This window comes from Aulostomus chinensis, chromosome 5, assembly GCF_037954235.1.
Source record: "Aulostomus chinensis isolate RoL2024-O1b breed Wild chromosome 5, RoL_Achi_v1.0, whole genome shotgun sequence".
Lineage (NCBI taxonomy): Eukaryota > Metazoa > Chordata > Actinopteri > Syngnathiformes > Aulostomidae > Aulostomus > Aulostomus chinensis.
The window spans coordinates 6,060,671-6,079,520 of NC_141324.1; the positions used below are offsets into that span (position 1 = coordinate 6,060,671).

Here is an 18,850-nt window from a genome sequence, read left to right on the forward strand (position 1 = left end):
ATGATCCATAATTTCCTTTGATTAAACTCTGATATTACTGAAGTTATTGTGCTGGGCCCAAAACATCTTACAGACACCGTATTGAATGAAATAAGTACCCTGGATGGCATTACCTTGGCCCCCAGCACTACCCTAAGGAATCTAGGAGTTCTCTTCGATCAGGATCTGTCCTTTAACTCCCACATTAAGCAAATTTCTAGGACTGCTTTCTTTCATTTACAAAACATTGCTAAGATCAGACACAGCCTGTCTCAAAAAGACGCAGAAAAACTAGTCCATGCCTTTGTCACTTCCAGGCTGGATTACTGCAATTCCCTCCTATAAGGCTGCACCAGTAGGTCCCTAAAGACTCACCAGCTGGTTCAAAATGCTGCTGCCCGCGTGTTGATGAGAACTAGTAGAAGAGACTATGTCTCTCCTGTACTGGCTTCTCTGCATTGGCTCCCTGTCAAATTCAGAATAGGATTCAAAATTCTCCTTCTAACATACAAAATCCTCAACAGTCAGGCACCTTCATATTTGACAGAGCTCATAGTCCCTTATTACCCAGCTAGAACCCTTCACTCCCAGGATGCAGGAATACTTATGGTTCTTCGAGTTTCTAAAAGTAGAATGGGAGCAAGAGCCTTCAGCAATCAAGCTCCCTTCCCGTGGAACCGTCTCCCAGTTTTGGTCTGGGATGCAGACAGCCTCTCTACCTTTAAGAGCAGACTTAAGACCTTCCTTTTTGACCTGGCTTATAGTTAGGGCTGCTTAGGCTAGCCCTTAGATATGCTGCTATTGACTTAGACTGCTGGGGGGATCTCCCATGGTGCATTGGGCGTCTCTACTCCTCTCTGTCCTCCTATATGTGTCATATATAAATCATACTCATATGTGTTACGAACTTGTCTTCTTCTCCAGAGCCTTCGGGCTCCCAGCATATCAGATCTCGGGTGCTGCTGGAGGAGGCTACAGACTTGAAGAGGCTCAAGCTGCCACCCGTAGCACCACCTGCTCACATCCCCATCTGTCCATCAGTCTCTCCTCCTCTCTCTCTCTCTTTATCCGTCCCTCTCTTTCTTTCTGTATGTCTGTCTTCCTCCATTATCTGTCTTTGTCCCTGTCCTGCTCTCATTTCCCCCGAACCAGTCAAGGCAGAAGGCCGTTCCCATCAAGCCTGAATCTGCTCGATGTTCCTGCCTGTTAAAAACAAGGTTTTCGTTGCCACCGTTGCCTGATGTGCTTGCTCATGGAGAATTGTTGGTAAGGCTGACAACAGACAGGAAAAAAAACTGTCCTTGTGGCGTGAGGTTTTCGTCCTGATGGACCGCAGCCTCTTGCCAGAGGGGAGAGACTCAAAGAGTTTGTGTCCAGGGTGGGAGGGATCAGACACAATTTTTCCAGCGCACCTCAGGATCCTGGAGGTGTACAGGTACTGAAGAGATGGGGGAATGCAGCCAATCACCTTCTCTGCAGACCGAATGACACGCTGCACCCTGCCCTTGGCGGTGGCAGCAACATACCAGATGGTGATGGAGGAGGTGAGGATGGACTCAATGATGGCTGTGTAGAAGTGCACCATCATTGTCTTTGGTAGATTGAATTTCTTCAGCTGCCGCAGGACGTACATTCTCAGGCTGTGCTGTCTTGATGAGGGAGCTGATGTACGGCTCCCACTGGAGGTCCTGGGAGATGATGGTTCCCAGGAAGCGGAAAGACTCCACAGTGTCAATGGTGGAGTCACAGAAGGTGATGGGGGCAGGTGAGGCTGAGTTCTTCCTGTAGTCCAAAACCATCTCCACTGACTTTAGAGCATTGAGCTCTAAGTTGTTCTGGTTGCACCAGGTCACCAGGTGGTCCTGCAACCCTTTACAGGATAAGTGGCAGAAAATGGATGGATGGATGGTATTTCATTTTACCTCATCAATATTAAATGACATTGGAGCATTGGAGTGGTCATTCTCAATTGTCACCAATGAGCAGAAGAATGTATTGACAAAGTTGTTATGACTTGACATAATCAGAGCAGCAAAACTGGAACACATACCATCCACCCATTTTCTACTGCTTATCCTGTTTAGGATCATGGGGGTGGAGCCTATCCCAGCTGCCCTCGGGCGAAAGGCGGAGCACACCCTGGACAGGTTGCCATACCATTGCAGGGCCAACTGATCAACATGTCTGATTAACCTAGTACCCTCTTGCAAGTCTTTGGACTGCTGGAGGAAGCCAGAGTACCTGGAGAGACCCCACACAGGCCCAGGGAGAACATGGAAACTCCATACATAAAGACCCCATGCTTGAACCCAGAACCTTCTTGCTGTGAGGAGACAGTGCTAACCACTGTGCCACTGTGCTGCCTGGAACACACACATTTTGAAGTAAATGTTTAAAATTTTGAATGCTCCCAAGCACAAGAATGTACAAACATGCAGAGTATATTTTTTTGCTCCTGAAGTCAACACAATGTCAAATATGTCTAAACTTAGCAGGCAAATTTTAAATGAAGACATACTATTTTACAACCCATCCATCCCGCCTCTCACCCAATGTCAGCTTGGATAGGCTTCATCCACTTCAAGACCCTTAACGGATAAGCAGTATAGAAAATGGATGGATGGATGGACATATTTTTTTTGACAGAAACATGCACACAAGTGCCCTGCTGGAGGTAATTTTTTAGGGCTCTGTCTGTGCACCTTCTGTTCCTCCTTGCTCAAAGGAGCAGATAGTGGTCCTGCTGTTTAGGCTGTTGCCCCCTTCCACCTCTCCTGATGTACTCACCTGTCCTCTGGTATCTCCATGCTTTTGACACTGTGCTGGCAGACATGCAAAACCATTCTTTATGGGGATTTAATTGCCTCTCCTTTCCACCTGTTGTCTGTCCCATTTGGATAGGAGTGGGTGAAATTGACTCACAATCATTATAGCTTCCAAACTGGACAGGTTGATATCCCAGAAGTATGATTTGACCTTATAATTACACTGTGATGACTTTGTAATCCCTTTATATTTTTGATTAGTGTAAAATGGTTGCACAGGAAGAAAGCCACAGAAATGGCAAGTGTTAAATTTCACTCGTCATTTGAAAATGCATTTAACAAAAACGGCTTATAACCTGGTTGTGATTAGATACTATATTTACATTGTGGACAGAACATAAAAAAGAATTAGACATTTATTCAGCGAGAACCAGTGAGTCCGTACAAATGTTCCAAAGAAACTCAGGGTTTTTTTTGAACAGCAACATCTTTATCAGACATCAGGAAAAGTAACAGTTGAGATTGTAAAAAATGTGTCCTTTAGTCCAAAGACATCTTCTTTTCCATACATAGCATGAAAGAACTACTTTCTAATCAACACTTGAAATAAAATATTCCATTTTTTAGTGCCTATCATTATAAAACGTACCTCTACAGAATAAAACACACATGTAGTTCGAACTTCATCAAAATCTGAAAATGAACTTGTTAGATTTTCAACACATACCCTACTACAGCAGTGAAATCACACTGATTTCAACTCTACTGCTAATGCAAAAGCACAGTTGTTAATGTTGAGGCTAGTTCATATCACGTCATTCCAACCAGCTGGATTTCAGTTCACAAAAAAATTTGCTTGAACATCTTTGAGATGACTCAAAGATGTATAACTTGAGACCTTTTCTTCAATTTAACACAAAATCTGATGAAAGATTTAATGAGGTGTAGCTAAACCAAACTAACATGGTATAATTTGAAAGCTGTATGGTAATTTTGAAAACATTTAACTGCAAACCTATTCAAAATCCCCTTGGTTTTGAGACAGGGAACCAGACATTCAACAATTTTAGCTTCTATGTTTCAGGACTCATTCGTATGCCACTTTATAAAGCAATATGGATAGAGATCAATGGCTGCACCTGACATGAAATTTTATTTGTAGATCTGATGACAGCTGTGATATTATTTATTGTTCAACACTTGATATTTCAATATCTTTTTTTCCTCGAGTCCTATTAATGTTAATGACATGTTCTGTTTAATGTGTTGTAAAAATAAATAATTGGAATCTTAATATGGATAGATGTATGAAAAAGTGTTGCATTAGACCTGTGCTCAGGTGCCATAATGAAATGAAGTAAAATCAAAGCTTCATTAAGTGTGTATGTGCATCTTGCTTGTGCCCTTATTCGTGAAAGTTCCTGAACCAATTAGAAATGCTGACGTGTGTTCGCACCTGTATTGTTTCCTTGTATGCTCTACACTTTCTACTCTGCATTTTCAGTATTTGTGTTTGTGTTAGTATGTTTCCTTTGTCATGTCAGGTCCTTCGTTGATGTATGTTCCCAACATATGTGTTCTCAATGCACAGCACTATGTAGTGGTTAGAGCAAGAGTGTGTGTGTTGTCCTAGCAGGCGTCCTGTCTGCAGCAGCGCAGCCTGACCCGTCACTGCAATATCAGCTGTCCTCCATGCCTCACAGTAGTTAGTGGTCTGACGAATTCCTACTGTGTTGGAGCCATGCCATATCAGCTTTTCTGGCCTGGGATAAAAGGACAGACACACAGACAGAGGCAGAGTCAAGACAGGTTCCATTAAAACCCGCACTTATATTCATAAAATGAGTTGCAAAATGAATACAAAATGTAGTCAAGACATTGACAAGGTTAGAAATAATTAATTTCATCCTCAAACTTTGCTTTGGTCAAATTGCTCCATTTGCAGCATTGCAGACCTTTGGCATTCTAGCTGTCAATTTGTTGATGTAATCTGAAAAAAATTCACCCCACGCTTCCTGAAGCACCTCCTACAAGTTGGATTGGCTTGATGGACACTTCTTGCATACGATATGGTCAAGCTGCTCCCACAACAGCTCAAATGGGTTGAGATCTGGTGAGTGCACTGGCCACTCCATACCAGCTGCCTGCTTCTCCCCTAAACAGTTCTTGTATAATTTGGAGGTGTGGTCATCCTGTTGTAGGAGGAAATTGGCTCCAATCAAGCACTGTCCACAGGGTATAGCATACTGTTGCAAAATGGAGCGATAACCTTCCATATTCAAAGTCCCCTTTACCAGCACTGAAGCAGCCCAGATCATCACATTACCTCCACCATGCTGGACAGATGGTGTCAGGTACTCTTCCAGCATTTTTTCACTTTGCGTCTCACAAATGTTCGTCTGTGTGATCGAAACACCTCAAATTTTGATTCGTCTGTCCATAACACTTTTTTCCATCTTCCTCTGTCAATGTCTGTGTCCTTTTGCCCATATTAATCTTTTCCGTTTATTGGCCGTCTCAGATATGGCTTTTTCTTTGCCACTCTGCCTAGAAGGCCAGTATCCCAGAGTCACCTCTTCACTGTAGACAGTGACACTGCCGTTTTGCGGGTACCATTTAATGAAGCTGCCAGTTGAGGACCTGTAAGGTGCCTATTTCTCAAACTAGAGACTTTGATGTACTTGTCTTCCTGCTCAGTTGTGCATCAGGACCTCCCACTTCTCTTTCTACTCTGTTTAGAGCCTGTTTGCGCTGTTCTCTGAAGGGGAGGGTACACACCGTTGTAGGAAATGTTCAGTTTCTTGGCAATTTCTCGCATGGAATAGCCTTCTATTCAGACCAAGAATAGACTGTCGAGTTTCACATGAATGTCCTCTTTTTCTGGCCATTTTGAGAGTATAATTGAACCCGGAAATGTGATGCTCCAGATACTCAACTAGCTCAAAGGAAGGCCAGTATTATAGCTTCTCTAACCAGCAAAACTATTTTTAGCTGTGCTAACATTCTAATGCGATTAGCGAACACAATGTACCATTAGAACACTGGAGTGATGGTGACTGGATGTTGGCCTCTATACACATTTGTAGATATTCCATTAAAAAAAAACATTTGCAAATAGTCATTTACCACATTAACAATGCATAGAGTGTGTTTCTGATTAATTTAATGTTATCTTCATTGAAATAAATAGTGCTTTTCTTTAAAAAATAAGGACATTTCTCAGTGACCCCAAACTTTTGAAAGGTAGAGTACTATAATCAGGCAAAAGTTTGGACACCTTCTCATTCAATGTTTTTTTTTCTTTATTTTTACTTCTTTCTACATTGTAGATACATACTGAAGACATCAAATATACTGGTGACCTGTCCAGGGTGTACCCCGGCTCTCACCCGAAGGTTGGTGGGATAGGCTTCAGCCCCCCCCCCCCGACCCTTAACAGGGATAAGCGGAAGAAAATGGATGGATGGATGGATGGACATCAAATATATAAAGCAAGATATATGTAATTATATAGCAAAGAAAAACACTGTTAAATAACTGTAAATATAGTTTTGATTTTCGCGCTGCAAACCCTTGACCTTCTCTCAATGTGCTTCATGATGTAGTCACCTGAAATGGTTTTCACTTCACAGGTATGCCTCAAGGTTCATTTGTGGAATTTGGGGTTGGGACCATCAGTCGTGTTGTGCAGAACTCAGGTTGGTACACAGCTGACAGTCCTATTTGACAACTGTTAGAATTCATATTATGACAAGAACCAATTACCTAAGAAAAGAGAAAGACAGTCCATTATTTCTTTATGAACTGAAGGTCAGTCAGTCTGGAAAATTGCAAAAACTTTAAATGTTCGCCAAGTGCAATCACAAAAACCATGAAGTGCTACAAAAAATCATGGGGACCACCCCAGGAAAGGACAACCATAAATCACCTCTGCTGCTAAGAGTATGTTCATCTGAGTCACCCGTCTCAGAATTTGCAAGTTAACAGTAACTCAGATTCCTGCTCAGATAAATCCACACAGAGTTCTGGCAGCAGACATTTCTCTACATCAACTGTTCAGAGGAGACTGTGTGAATCAGGTCTTTATGGTCAAATAGCTGCTAAACCACTAAGGAAAAACAGAACAGCAGAAGAGATTTGTGTGGGCCAAGAAACACAAGGAATGGTCATTAGACCAGTGGAAATCTGTGCTTTGGTCTGATGAGTCCAAATTTGAGATCTTTGGTTCCACATGCACGGTTCCCCCATGAATTATGGAGGAGGATGTGTGACGGTGAGGTGGTGCTTTACTGGTGACACTGTTGGGGATTTATTAAAAATTGAAGGCACACAGAACCAGCATGGCTACCACAGTATCCTGCAGCAACATGCCATCCCATCCAGTTTGTGTTTAGTTGGACCAGCATTTATTTTTCAACAGGACAATGACCCCAAACACACCTCCAAGCTGTGTTTGGGCTGTTTGACCAAGAAGGACAATGATTGAAGGCTGGGCCAGATAACCTGGCCTCCACAGTCACCTGACCTAAACCAATTCACAATGGTTTGGGATGAGATGGACTGTAGACTGAAGGCAAAAGGACCAACAAGTGCTCAGCATCTCTGGGAACTCCTTCAAGGCAATTGGAAAACAATTTCAGGTGACAGCCTCATAAAGCTCATCGGGAGAATGCCAAGAGCGCGCAAAGCAGTAATCAAAGCAAAAGGTGGCTGTTTTGAAGAACCTAAAATATAAAACATGTTTTGAGTTATTTCACACTTTTTTGTTTACTACATAATTTGATGTGTTCATTCATAGTTTTGATGCCTTCAGTGAGGAATACAATATAAATAGTCATGATAATTAAAGAAAACCATAAAATTAGAAGGTGTGTCAAAACTTTTGACTAGTAGTGTATATATATATCTCCATCCATCCATTTTCTATACCGCTGATCTTTTAAGGGTCGCGGAAGGGAAAGAGAGAGAGAGAGTGAGTGAGAAAGCACCTTTCTACCTTAGCGGCACTCAAAGCGATTTATGTCATCTTGCTCTCTCACACTCACACACACACACACACACACACACACACACACACACACACACACACACAGTGGAGCTGCCATGCAAGGAGCAATTAGGGGTTCAATATCTTACTGAAGGACACTTTGACATGGTCACTCAGGGGGAAGTGAGGGTTGACCCTTCGGTTGCAAGACAGCCACTCTACCTCAAAGACATGCTACAATATAGTCTTCGTCCGACTCCTTCAAGAGATGGGGGATCATACTTACAACTTAGACTCAAGTCAAACTTTAGTTTGACTTGCATCACAGCAAGCATATCTGCTGGATCTGTTGTGCCATTTGTTATATTGTTTGAATATGGTAACTTCACTTTATCTTCAATACAAATGATTGAGAATTGCAAAGTTGATTGCATGAAAGTATAGAATGCATCTTGAAACACATCCTGATAGGTCAGTGGTAAGCAAACATGTTTAATGTTAGCTCACTCATGTTGTAGTATCAGGCAACTAATATCCATCCCATCGTCATCTTCCGCTTATTCCTTACTAGTAAGGGTCGCGGGGGGGGCTGGAGCCTATCCCAGCATCTACGGGCGAGAGGCGGGGTACACCCTGGACAGGTCGCCAGTCCATCACAGGGCCAACATACAGAGACGAACAACCATTCACACTCACATTCATACCTACGGTCAATTTAGAGAATCCAATCAGCCTAGTCCCCAAATTGCATGTCTTTGGACAGTGGGAGGAAGCCGGAGTACCCGGAGAGAACCCACGCTGGCACGGGGAGAACATGCAAACTCCACACAGAAAGATCCCACGCCCGAGCCGGGACTTGAACCCTGATTCTTCTTGCTGTGAGGCCACAGTGCTAACCACTGCACCACCGTGCAGCGCAACTAATATCAAACATGAATATTACAGGCTTGATCTGTCATATATCATATACATTTTCATTGTCTGTTTTTTCATGTTGTATCAAAGTTGCTACTTGCTGATTGAGGAGGGATCCCTTATAGAGAATGTATTCACTTCCTCCTTGTTGTCAGAAATATTCTTTATCAATAGTGCCATCCACAACCTGGACTTCTCCATGAAATATGCTGACAGCAACCACACCATCGCCCTCGTCCATCTGGCCAGTATTGGAGCTTAACATTCTAAAGATGACATCACTTGCACAATTACTTTCTTGCCCATTAACCCAGACTTCTGGTGTTACTATTATCCTGTATGCCTTATCTTTGGCAACAGAAGCAGTCCCAAAATCTTTTACTCTCTTTCAGAAGAGAGATAGAAGCACTGTGCTTGACTCTAAATAACCACACTCTCTTACCTACTCCACTTTTTGGACATTTTTTTCATTTTCACATTTTCAGAGTTTAGAGTGCTTGACTCCAAGTCCTATACTCCTTCATCTGTATATTATGAGTTGTATCCCATTATCATGGCTGCAGTTCTTTTGAGTTCAACTGCCACACCACTGAGTTCAACTTAAAACTCTGTCTGTGTTTGGGGCCTCTTACCAGGTCAGGTGGAAATGCTACAGTGACGGAACCACCACATAAGTCTTCCTCTGCATGGTCAGCTGAGTTATTAACTTAGGTTAAGGGACAGAGCCATGCCCTAGCCCATCTTGCACTGCTGCATGGTGCCAGGAGTTTGATATGACTCTTGTAGGTATCTTCACTTCTCCTTCAAGAACTCCACACTTTATTGAACTCTCTGCCACAGTATGCCCTTACTAATTGTGGTATTAAAATTGGAAAAAGTAAGTTAATGCCAAACCTTTTTTTTAACGTACAAGTTGAACATTTTTGAGAACCTTATCCTCATACCATATTCTCTGTCTTCAGAAACCTCAACATATCCAGATTTGTGCAGCTAAACCTTTAACCATGGATCAAATCATCACCACGTCTACATGCCTGCCTGCCCCTATGCTTACTGAAACCACAGCATCCTTCACCAGCTCATGCTCAGCCTGACACCTACCACCATCCACCCACAAGTCCTGTATTAATAAACCATCTTGCCATTTCACACATTTCACGCTTCTTGGTCTGAAACAAAATTAAATTCTCTGACACACTCTCTGATAATCCCTTTTTTTTTCCAATCTGATGAATACCTCTCCCACATCCCATTCTAGGTACCATCAATGGGGCCTCTTAACATTTTGATTATAAGTGATCTTGAGATGGAACACCCATACCAAGTCTCCTCTGCCTAGTCTTCAGCAAGTCCTCCCAAACTAACAGACAGACAACATCCTACTTCCGCTTTCATCTCTCACATTACATCAATATATCTGTCCTCAACATATACGGTACTCAGACATTATATTGAATCTTTCAATGACACACTGTTGTGGTGTGTTACTTGCTAGTGAACCACTGATGGCTTCATGACTGCTTCGCAAATTACGGTTAGTCTTACTAAACAATTCTGTCTTGAGCAATGTTTAAGGAAAACAGAACATTCATATCATGGATTGAAGCATTTACTGGATTAATAATACAGTTTTCATTTGACATGGCTGCTCTGGAATAAATTGGGGGTTCCATTTCCCTCCTCACAAAAAATTTCCCTCACTGGCTGTTCCACGTAGCCAGATATATACTCACCATCCTGAGTCAGTCATCACATTGCGTCCATCGAAGGAGTAAATGGATGTGGACGGGTTAAATGTACCTCCATTTCCAGAGAAGATGGACATCCAGCTACTGAACAATATCTCACCCTAAGAAGACACAGGAGATGAGTTAATAAACTCAAAGAAAGATGGCAACAGGAAATGAGATGATTCCCATTCCTATAGTTTGTTTTACATGCTTTGTGAAGATACACTTCTCACCCTGAGATTAACCACAGGCATGGCAGTGCGGTCTGCTTTCCTCACGATTGTAGCCAGGTCCTGTAGATGTGAGGAAAGGAAGGCCCTGTATGTGGCAGTTAGCCCCATGGAGCGTGCCTGCTGGTAACACTGGAAGTCAGCACCTCGAATTCCTCGCATGTCACCCTTCAGCGGGGTGTTCAAAGCTACCAGATGGAGCTGCACAAAAAACATAATGATATCATGGAAACAACTATTAACTTCTTAGTAACCTAATCCTGGAGGCAACATGGATTGTACAGGATTTTTATGAAACTCTCGGTCCTGAAGCTGGAGGCAAAGGCAGCGCTGCATGGGGACAGAGCGGTTGCTCCTGTCACTAGGAGGCCAGTGGCCGTTAGCAGCCAACCTCAGCCGCCAACTGAAATTCCCTGCAGAGATCACAATGACATCCCTACGTCCTGACATCGTGCTCTGGTCAGCACCTGCCAAAGTCATCATCATGGTAGAGCTGACAGTCCCATGGGAGGAACACATGGAGGCTGCGTACGAGCGTAAGAAGGACAAGTACGCGGAGTTGGCAGCAACGTGCTCACAAGCTGGGTGGAGACCGTTCACCTTCCCAGTGGAGGTCGGATGTAGGGGCTTCACAGGGACATCCACACAGCGGCTACTGAAGACTCTCAGAGTCGCAGGAGCCAACAGGAAGCCAACAGGAAGCGAGCTCTTAGTAACCTAATCCTGGAGGCAACATGGATTGTATAGGATTTTTATGAAACTCTCAATGTTCAGGTTGTTTACTAGGGGTGGTGTGTTTGTGGGCTCAAGACACCTAATGGTGACAACTGAATGGCAAGATACAATTTTAGATGAAATGTTGTTTCAAGACGTGAGAAAATTATTTGATCCTATGTGTAGTGTGCAATCTTCCATGGTCACATTCTCTCAATATATACACCTGTTTCACCTTCACAGGGACATCCACACAGCGGCTACTGAAGTCTCTCGGAGTCGCAGGAGCCAACAGGAAGCGAGCTCTTCATGACCTTGTGGAGGAGGCTGAGGAAGGGAGCTTCTGGCTATGGCTCAGAAGGAAGGACAGGGCGTGGGGAAAAGAAGGCTCTTAAGAGAGGCGTTATGGTATGCGGTCAGGCCGACACTTGACTCAGGGAGATGGACGTCCCTGCCATGCACAGTCCCCTGGGACTCATTCCACATACACAACAACAACAATACCAGGATCAGAGTGAGGGTAGAATACAGATCCTTCAACAGGCTGCAGGCGGCGGCAGGGAGACGTCCCTGTCACTGCTCCACCTCCCAGAGATGTTCCGGGGGATAATGGAGCGAAACATCAGTGAAGGGTGGCCCCCCGGCTGACGACCCTGCAGTCTGCTTAATGGCACCCTCGGAGGTGCGTCAGGCAGAAATGCCAAGCAGGTACGACCACCTGTGCTTCCAACTTTCTGGTGTGCCAGTCAAAATAAACAGACACATTCACAAAGACTAAGTAGCTGTTTTTGATTCTGTCAAAATCCAAGAAGGTTAAATGCTTCATGCAAGGCACTGCATGCATTTAATACACATGTATTCATGAGACTCACCCCAGATCCAGCATTGAAGGTCTCTGGCAGGATGTTGTAGCTGGGCTGATATCCTCTGCTACCCTCCTGCAGCTCCTTCCAAATACATATATGATGAGGAATTTTTTTGATGTAGACTTTTTCAATTAAACATGTTGAAACGTGTTGTTTTTTTTAGGTCTGAACCTGGCTGTGAATCCTGTGTGGTTTGCTTCGTTCTGCAGGCTTGCTGAGGGACTGAGATACTGCTGATGACGATGGTCCGTGATGGATCAACTCACCAAGCTGGAAGCACAAAATACATATACCGTATCACAATTGGACTTAGGACCAACTGAAAAAGCATTTAGTAAAAAAAAAGTTCTTAAAATTCTTAAGAGGTATTGTTGATATGTTTTTAATACACAAATTTCTTAAATTAGTAACAAGTAGAAAGATGTCTTTGGAGAAATAGATGGCTGGGGGACATGGAGTGCAGCTGACAGACTGAAGTCAGCAGAGCAGTTTAAAGCAAAGAAGTTATGCTGCAGTTTAAAGTCATGTGCAGACTGTAGCTTGTGTGGACTTTTAAAGCTAATGACACACCAGCATCTGACCAAAGTGACATTATTAGGGCCTAAGCCCGAAGGTACTTCGGGGCGAAGACCCTATTGAGTTTGCTCAACACACTCAAAACACTGACACTAAAATTGACCCCCTAAAGACGCTCAAAAACTCACCAAATTTGGCACGAAAATCCAGTCTGGTGAAAAAATCGATAATCACCCCTTCCCCAAAAAAAACCCTCAATAGCGGCACCTAGGAAGTCAAAAACGCATTTTGGCTCATAAACGTCCCTAGGAATGTCATACATACATGGGACCAACACCGATTTATTCATCTCATAAAGAGGCACAAATCAAACACGACACCCCTAACCTAAATCCACCAGGAAGTCCACAAAATGGACAAAAACGTCCAAATGTGGATATTTACACACCCAGAACAAACGCTGTCCCCTCCTAGGGTGTTAATGGTATCGCTTCCAAAATTTAATACATGACTCAGGACACTTTGAGGATCAAAAGTTTAGGAAATGTCTTTAATAACTCAAACTGTAAAGTCAAACTGGTTTCAGATGCACTCTGTTGCGATTTTGGTTGCGCAAAATGTACGGCAAAGGAAAGAGGATGGGTGTGTGTTTCGGGAGCTTGCTTGTCAGCTGATCAGCCAGGGGAATGAGAGCTCCGCATGTCAGCTGATTAGCAATCAGTTTGATTCGCCCAGCCAGTTTTGAATGAGCGTGGCAACCTGAAGGGCGCAGGTGGAAGTTAATCAGCTGTTCAAAGAGAGTTTGTAGAACACGCTGAAGGATTGTACGCGAACATTACTGCTTGCTTTAAGCAATCGTTGGGAGCATTGTGCGAACGTGACGTCTGGGAAACTGGAGAGGCAGCTGGTAAGCAATGTATTTTTGTCATGGTTTGCGTTACGCTTTACAATTGGTGAAAGAGCTATATTGTGGCGCTTGAGTTGGTTGATGTTTGCTACGGAGACAGCGTGGATGTGCTGGTGTTTGGTGGTCCTTTCCGGCTTTTTGTTTAAATACACGCGATGGGGATGTTTATCTTTCATTGTTTATCAGTAATGTGAAACGTAAGCATAATGATCCGGGCGCAATGTGAGAGCGTTGATTTCAGTACTTTATTTGCATTGGGATAACGATGGTTGCAGCGCGCTTCATGGGAGGTATTTTAAAGCTGTGCCTTGACAATTTATATTGCTTATTTTTTGATTTGGTTAGGTTTGGTAATTTCAATGTATGTGCTCAAGAATTTACACTATCTATATCTCCCTTTCTACAAAGTCTTAATTCAAGATGGCTTATAATGTAAATTTAGTCTGGTGTGTAATGTCAAACATTTCACAATTGCATATTTAAATTTGTACTTATTATGGCATAATGTTTAGCCATATTTGTGTATGAATGGCATATTGTACATGTGTATTTGCATAGGTGCATGCTTGCACAAGAGTATTGCATTTTACACAGGAGAATTGCACATTCATATAACAAATAATAATTACTGTTGTCTTGTCTATTTTCTGTCTCCTTAAAGGTTTTTCACCTAAGGGGTTAAGGGGCACAGACTGACTAATGCTGACTAAGGCTAAACTACTGCTGTTAATAAACCCTTGTTTTTAACCGCCATCTACCTCCCATTGCAACTCTTTTATGGATATGTCTGAACTTTAATAAAAAGAAAAGAGAAAAAAAAGGAAACAAAGTCATCTTGTCACAAATCCTTGAGTGGAATCCAGTTTACCTCAAACCTCCGTCAGATGTCACACTCCTTTCTCAAGTTGGGGAAAAACTGCTCAAGTTAAAATAACCAAACAAAACCAACACAAATAGACATTTTCCAATCTGCGCTGAGTTTGTATGCTTTGCAAAAGACATAAAATTGCAATGCACGCAACACCAACGTTCACGTTGGACTCGGCGACGTCCACGTTGTCGTTAGTTTACCTCTCAGTGTTCTGGCGTACGTTTATGTGAAATGATGACGTTGTCAGTGCGATGACATACGAGAGAGAAAAACACAGGCACACAGCCCTCACAGCGGGAATTCAGACCCCGGTCTTCTGGAAGCTTGAATGCGCCCTAATTCCGAGCAAACGCGGGTCCAAAAACTCACGTTGACACGCATTTTTCAGTGTGAGAAGGGTATTTCAAACTTATGCCAGCTAGTGTTTAGCTAGTGTGACACACTCAGTTGGGCTCCCATTCACTGTTTTGACCCATGATTCCAATTCATTATTACTCAACTCTGTCTAGCAGGTATTTGAAACCTATTCCTCCCGGCCACCATCACAAACTTGAGGAAATCATGAACTTCATACATAGTGTGGCATGTGTAGTGTAGGGCAAGTGTTAATCTGATCCAGTTTTCTTTATCAGTCAAAATTTGACATAGGCTTGTGTGTGTGTGTGTGTGTGTGTTCATCTAATGTGAGAAAAATTTCCTCTGAGGAGCTCAAGTGATTCACCTTTTTCTAATTTAAAGCTAATGGAAAATAGAAGAACATTAAAATAATTTTTTTAAAACAACAAACAATTTTTCCAGTGACAATTTTTTCTCTGATTTCCCAAGTGTTTTGTATGACTGCAAAATTCATCAGTGATAACATAAATTTGAGGTGGTTGACTCTGTAGCTGCACTCTTAACTGAAAAATATATAAATGAGTGGTATTTCTAAATATTGCAGGAAAGACATTCAAACTTCATGTACATTGGTAAAAACTGCCATTTAATAATAGGCTCTGACAAAGTATACATCTATACACACTGAAACCATACACACCTGAACATTTCGCCAGCCATTCTGTGATCTGATGTAGAGTCCCCCCCCTCCCTCAGACACATAGGCCAAACTTCCCTCTACAGCTCGGTGGGTTTCTCTGGTCAGAGCCTGGATGGTCTTATATGTACTCACCTTAACACATGCAAAACACATTATCAAAACTTTCATTGAGGTTTTTAAATCATTGTTGATGGCAGGTTTACACATTTCTTTGAAACACATGACCTGAATATTTGGTGTCACGAGTATCTTACTGTGCTGGCAGATCCCGGAGGGCCAGGAGGGCCCGGTATGCTGACACCTGATGACAACACAAAAACAACAAAAAGCAACTCATAAGAAATGCCAGTCAACACGATACATTAATACTTTAGACGTAAGCCACACCTGATCCATATGTAGGTACTGGTCCTGGAGGGCCAGGGGGACCAGGGGGCCCACGGTGACCAGGGCGTCCAAACCCAGGGTTTCCTGACTGGCCTGGAGGACCAACAGGACCTGGGGGGCCCATGATGGACTCACCTTTTGGACCCTGCAGAGACAGTAAACAAAATTAAACACTGATGTTATTATTGATACTAACTGAAAAATGCAAATCTGAATTTTAAGATACCTGGAAAGATGTGACACTCCAATCTGAAACTGAGATTTGAAATAAAATAGAAAAGATGTATTCAATGACAATCACAACTTACCACAGGTCCTGACCTCCCTGGCAATCCTGGAGGACCAGGAAGGCCTGAGTCACCTTTCTCTCCCTTCTGACCTTTGTATCCCTGATCACCTTTATCTCCCTGAGTGATCCAAAAAAAACCCAAAACAAACAGAGCATTATGGAACCAAAATCACAACAGTCAAACTTCCAAGCAAGACAAGTTTAGGCATGTCAAGACAAAGAACAAAGACTGACAAAGAACAACAGTCCAGCATTCTGCTCCCTTTCCAATTTACAATAAATGTTAAGAACCCGGCCTTCCCAACCTGACTGCTGGACCCAGCCTGCTGACCCGATACCGGTGAGCGTGTTACGTCATTTCCTGCCTGTAATACTATCGCTGTGTTGTTCGACTTTCTCAATCCTCCCTCAGGTGTACTGCTAACTTAATCGCTTTAAGCACCACTGTATACGACGTTTTGGTGTAATACATAGGTTTCTGTCACTTAACTCCTTAGCAGGACCTTGCTCTGAAATTCCTCGTTCTATTTGTTATATTTGCCACAGGTCCGCTAGCTCACCTTAGCACACTAGCTATGGCCGCTCTCTCTCTTTCCGCCTCTCCCCCCACCTCTCCCTCCCTCTCCTGCTCCATGTGCCAGATGTTTAGCTACTCCTCTGCCTCCTTTAGTGATAATGGTACGTGTAAAAGTGTAGTTTGTTTGTAGTCCTGGAGGCGAGGCTTAGTGAGTTAGAAACTCGGCTCCGCACCATGGAAGCTAGCGGTAGTCCTTTACCTTCAGGAGCTGCTCAGTCCACCTTAGTGGGTGCGGAGCCACCTAGCCTAGCCACCGCTAGCAGCTCCCCCGCAGCCGGGAACTAGCCAGTCCCACTGGGTGACATCACGAGGGAAACCTAGACGCAGTAAGCCCGTGTTTGCCCACCAACCCCTTCATGTTTCCAACCGCTTTTCCCCACTCAGCGACACACCCGCTGAGAGTGAAACTCTTCATGTCGGCTCTGTTGCTCGCAGCCCCGCTGTGAAGCCGACATTAGTTATTGGCAGTTCTGTTCTTCGCAACGTGAAGGTGGAGACTCCAGCGAGCATAAAGTGCATCCCAGGGGCCAGAGCGGGCGACGTTGAGGCAAATCTAAAGCTGCTGGCAAAACCTAAGGTTAAATACAGTAAGATTGTAATACATGTCGGCGCAAATGACACCCGGCTTCGCCAGTCGGAATTAACTAAAGTTAACATGGCTTCGGTGTGCAACTACGCAAAAACAATGTCGGACTCCGTAATTTTCTCTGGCCCGCTGCCCAATTTAGCGAGTGACGACATGTTAAGCCGCATGCGTTCATTCCATCGCTGGATGTCTAGGTGGTGCTTAGATAACAACGTGGCTTACATAGACAATTGGAGCTCCTTCTGGGGAAAGCCTGGTCTGATTCGGAGAGATGGCGTCCATCCTACTTTGGATGGTGCATCTCTCTTATCTAGGAACATAGGCCAATTTATTAGCAATACTAATCCCTGACAAGCAACCAGAGTTCAGACCAGCAGGCAGAGCTGCAGTTTAACACGCCCCTCTGCTGGTTCCTTCGTGTTGTCACCCACCCAGCCTATAGAAACTGTGTCTGCCCTGAGGCTTTATAAGCCTGCACCCAAATCTGGAGGAGTAATTTATAGCAACTTAGTTAAAATTAAAACCACTGCTCCAGCAAACCAACCCAGTAAAACTATTAAATGTGGTTTGCTTAATATTCGATCTCTTGCATCCAAGTCTCTCCTAGTGAACGATTTAATTACTAATTATCAGATTGGTGTATTAGCACTCACTGAAACCTGGGTGCAGCAAGATGAGTATGTTAGTTTAAATGAATCTTCCCCTCCTGGTTACATTAACTACCATGTACCTCGCACCACTGGCAGAGGAGGAGGAGTAGCTGCAATCTATCAGTCAAATTTGGTGCTTAACCCTCGACCTAACAGTTCATTTAACTCATTTGAGAGCCTTATTGTCAGCTTTTCCCACCCAGACTGGAAAGCAGAGAAACCACTCTTACTTGCTGTGGTGTACCGTCCTCCTGCACCTTATTCTGAGTTCTTAGAAGAATTCCCTGACTTTCTGTCTAACTTGGCATTGAACTCAGACAAAGTCATTATAGTGGGTGACTTTAACATCCATGTGGACGTCAATGATGATTCTCTGGCCACTGCGTTTAAGTCGCTTCTTGATTCTGTTGGCTTCTGTCAGAGGGTAAACAAACCCACTCACACTTTTAATCACATCCTTGATTTAGTACTCACTTATGGAATAGAAGCTGACCGCATCATAGTTCTTCCTCAGAACCCCGTCTTGTCTGATCACTCCTTAATTACATTTGAATTTACTTTAACAAATTATATTCTACCTGGGAAAAAGTCCCGCTTCAGTAGATGTCTATCTGACACTGCTGTTTCTAGATTTAAGGAGCTTATTCCAGCAGAGCTTGCTGCCACATCTTGTAATAATATATTGGGCAGTTATGCTGATTTCACCCCCTCGCAGGTAGACTATCTTGTGGACAGCACTGCAGCAGCACTCCTTGGGACACTTGATGCCGTTGCTCCCCTGAAGAAGAAGGTTATCAACCAGAAAAGAATAGTTCCCTGGTACAGCCCAGAGCTACGTGCCTTAA

At 43.4% G+C, this 18,850-nt stretch overlaps 1 protein-coding gene across 2 annotated transcripts in view; it reads right to left on the reverse strand.

The window, feature by feature from the left end:
• Window positions 1-2,945: 2,945 nt before the first annotated feature.
• col15a1b (collagen, type XV, alpha 1b) overlaps window positions 2,946-18,850 on the reverse strand; it is a 130,962-nt gene continuing 115,057 nt past the window's right edge. Inside the window, exons 34-42 of one of the 2 annotated variants that reach the window (XM_086205148.1) lie at window positions 16,212-16,310; window positions 15,904-16,048; window positions 15,771-15,817; window positions 15,517-15,648; window positions 12,358-12,456; window positions 12,193-12,267; window positions 10,610-10,807; window positions 10,380-10,495; window positions 2,946-4,507 (exon numbers count right to left, since the gene is read on the reverse strand). In XM_086205148.1, the coding sequence (XP_086061274.1) occupies window positions 4,285-4,507; window positions 10,380-10,495; window positions 10,610-10,807; window positions 12,193-12,267; window positions 12,358-12,456; window positions 15,517-15,648; window positions 15,771-15,817; window positions 15,904-16,048; window positions 16,212-16,310 (1,134 nt within the window). In that variant the 3' untranslated portion in view covers window positions 2,946-4,284. The remainder of the gene's footprint in view (window positions 4,508-10,379; window positions 10,496-10,609; window positions 10,808-12,192; window positions 12,268-12,357; window positions 12,457-15,516; window positions 15,649-15,770; window positions 15,818-15,903; window positions 16,049-16,211; window positions 16,311-18,850) is intronic. The other variant, XM_086205149.1, reaches the window with a different exon arrangement.